The sequence below is a fragment of the Penaeus monodon genome, chromosome 15, assembly GCF_015228065.2.
Source record: "Penaeus monodon isolate SGIC_2016 chromosome 15, NSTDA_Pmon_1, whole genome shotgun sequence".
Classification (NCBI taxonomy): domain Eukaryota; kingdom Metazoa; phylum Arthropoda; class Malacostraca; order Decapoda; family Penaeidae; genus Penaeus; species Penaeus monodon.
The window spans coordinates 31,079,389-31,079,726 of record NC_051400.1 but is presented as its reverse complement, the minus strand read 5'-3'; the positions used below and the strand labels follow the sequence as shown (position 1 = coordinate 31,079,726).

At 40.5% G+C, this 338-nt stretch overlaps 1 protein-coding gene across 1 annotated transcript in view; it reads right to left on the bottom strand.

The window, feature by feature from the left end:
* Positions 1-338, bottom strand: part of LOC119582326 (basic proline-rich protein-like) — a 22,116-nt gene that overhangs the window by 14,302 nt on the left and 7,476 nt on the right. The window contains exon 2 of the mRNA XM_037930540.1: positions 241-289. Coding sequence (XP_037786468.1) covers positions 241-289 — 49 coding nt within the window. The remainder of the gene's footprint in view (positions 1-240; positions 290-338) is intronic.

Below are 338 nucleotides of genomic sequence, written 5' to 3'. Positions count from 1 at the left end.
TTCACATCATCATCACCCTCACTCGCCAACGTCTTAAGTATTGCCAAGGAATAGCCACACTGTCCTCCCTCACTCTCACACTCTTACGGAGAGACTTAGGCAGACGAGGAAACCCTAAGACTACACAGGATCCAAGCTCTGTGTATATCTTGTGTGAATAATTAACGAAATAAATGATTATGGAGGAGATATCTGAGAACGCTTCTATGTGGTTCATGTTAATTATCAATTACCACATACCTAAACGGGAGGTTTTAATTGTACCCTTGAGGCTGCCAGTGGAGCCTGGCTGTATATGGGATATATTTTTTTTAAATTCATATCAGAGATGAGAAATA